General features: G+C 49.8%; 1 protein-coding gene across 1 annotated transcript; it reads right to left on the bottom strand.

Moving 5' to 3' along the window:
- Positions 1-525: 525 nt before the first annotated feature.
- Positions 526-1897, bottom strand: LOC694418 (phosphoglycerate mutase 1 (brain)-like). Its single transcript, XM_015148958.3, has one exon. It carries the CDS (start codon positions 1878-1880, stop codon positions 1116-1118), a length of 765 nt encoding a protein of 254 aa, XP_015004444.1. The 5' UTR covers positions 1881-1897; the 3' UTR covers positions 526-1115.
- Positions 1898-2414: the final 517 nt, after the last annotated feature.

Below are 2414 nucleotides of genomic sequence, written 5' to 3'. Positions count from 1 at the left end.
GCCCACCTCCCTATAATAGTCCATGAAATCCAACTGGGTAGGATTCTGTTCCTTGCTGGAACTTCAAGCAATACAAGGAACCAGTATAAATACTCGTATAAATACTATGGAACAAGTATAAATTTCCCAGACCATATCTTCAGGCATAAAAACCTACTACTTTCTCTATTTCTGCATATTTAGCTTATCTGAGTTTTTTTTGTTGTTTTTGTTTTTGTTTTTTTTTTATTGCACATCACTCCTTTATTATACTGATCTGGAAAAAGGATTTAGTACAGTTATGCTCAGGTGAACACTGGACCCATGTGGCAGAGCCAAGCAACTAGAACATGATTCAGAAATCAGTGAAAGACACACTTGGACAGGACCAAGGGGCATTTCACTGCCATGAAACAAGGCAGGAAGCACTCCTGCCCCTCAGAGGTCAAGGAACTGATCCCATACTGGTATGAGGAATGGCTTATTTTCTGATGACCACATGTGGGACTATTTCAACCGCCACAAGAAACCCCAGAAGGGTTACTGTTTTGTATTATTTATATATACTATACTTTTTTAATAAAAGTAAATGTAACACATAACTAAATTCAGGATTGATCCCAAACTTCTAGAGCCAGGTCCTCTAGGGTCAGGGAGGAAACAGTTGTCACATCACCATGCAGGTTACATTCATCTTCCACTGGAATGACTAGAGCCCCCAGGCAGTGGCCTGACTGCGGAAGAGCAGAGGACTGGCTCCTGGGGACAGAGAGGCTCTGTTGCTTCTCCTCATTGGTCATGGCTTAGCATGATTCTTCCCCACAAGTCCTTAGTAAACAAATAACTCGCAAAAACCCAAGTCACTACCTTTAAACTCTGTTGGATAAGGGGAGATTTTCCAGAGCTTGGACTGAGAACCTATGCTCTAGAAGTGCTATTCTGACTAGATTGTACGAAGGGAGTGGGTGCAGAAGACAAAATGGCTAAAATGAAAATGGGAGCCACCAGTCCCCATCTGCAGCTACAACTCAAGATGTCTACAGATGTGGTCAGCGTGACATGTGCAGGTGGGAGGGGCAGAGGGACAAGATGGGCAGGGAGGGTGCTCCTGGGGACAGTATCCTCCCCGCTGGCCTTCACTTCTTGGCCTTGCCCTGGGCGGCCACAGCTTCCATGGCTTTGCGCACCGTCTCTTCATCCCCCAGAAACTGCATGGGCTTGATAGGCTTCAAGTTCTTGTCCAATTCATAGACAATGGGAATACCAGTCGGCAGGTTCAGCTCCATGATAGCCTCTTCAGAGAGACCCTCCAGATGCTTGACAATGCCCCGGAGGCTATTGCCATGGGCTGCAATCAGTACACGTTTCCCCTCCTTGATCTGGGGAACTATTTCTTCATTCCAGAAGGGCAGAGCTCTGGCAATAGTGTCCTTCAGACTCTCACAGGAGGGTAGGTGATCTTCTGTGAGGTCTGCATACCTGCGATCCTTACTGATGTTGCTGTAGAAAGGGTGGTCGGGCTCCATCGGAGGTGGTGGGACATCATAGGAGCGCCTCCAGATCTTCACCTGGGCCTCACCATGCTTTGCAGCAGTTTCTGCTTTATTGAGACCAGTTAGACCCCCATAGTGCCGCTCATTGAGGCGCCAAGTCCTCACCACTGGCAGCCACATCTGATCAATGGCATCTAGCACTGTCCAGAGGGTCCGGATCGCTCTCTTCCGTACTGAGGTGAAGCAGATGTCAAACTCATAGCCAGCATCTCGCAGCGCCTGCCCGCGGCGCTTTGCCTCCTGGTGGCCCGCTGGGCTCAGGTCAGCGTCGTACCAGCCGCTGAAGCGGTTCTCCAGGTTCCATGCGCTCTCGCCGTGCCGGATCAGCACCAGCTTGTAGGCAGCCATGGCGGCGGGCTGAGGATGCAGCACCGACTGCCTTTTTTTTTTTTTTTTTTTTGTCACTCTGTCGCCTAGGCTGAAGTGCAGTGGTGTGATCTCAGCTCACTGCAACCTCTGCCTCCCAGATTCAAGTGATTCTCCTGTCTCAGCCTCCCGAGTAGCTGTGACTACAGGCGCAAGCCACCACTCCCAGCTAATTTTTGTATTTTTAGTAGAGACAGGGTTTCACCACGTTGGTCAGGCTGGTCTCTATATTCTGACGTCAAGTGACCCACCCACCTTGGCCTCCCAAAGTGCTGGAATTACAGGCGTGAGCCATTGCCCCGGCTTACCTGAGCTTTTAAGCTCCCATTTCCACTGAAGGTAGGAAACAGTTGCAAACATAAAGCAGAGCAGCCACTTCACTCCACTGTTCTTTGGGTAAACACTCACTGCATTCAGATTTCAGACACGCATTCGACATGCATACACACACCCCCCCCCACCCAGAGGCGGCGCAGCTGGTGTGGGGAGGCGCTTACCTACCTCGCCAGCATCTGG

The sequence above is a fragment of the Macaca mulatta genome, chromosome 10 (assembly GCF_049350105.2).
Source record: "Macaca mulatta isolate MMU2019108-1 chromosome 10, T2T-MMU8v2.0, whole genome shotgun sequence".
Lineage (NCBI taxonomy): Eukaryota > Metazoa > Chordata > Mammalia > Primates > Cercopithecidae > Macaca > Macaca mulatta.
Note: the sequence above shows the minus strand (reverse complement) of the source record. Positions and strands in the feature narration are given on the sequence as shown.

Bases quoted from the DNA above. Each gene is read 5' to 3' on its own strand.
- LOC694418 (XM_015148958.3), bottom strand. From the start codon at position 1,880: ATGGCTGCCTACAAGCTGGTGCTGATCCGGCACGGCGAGAGCGCATGG.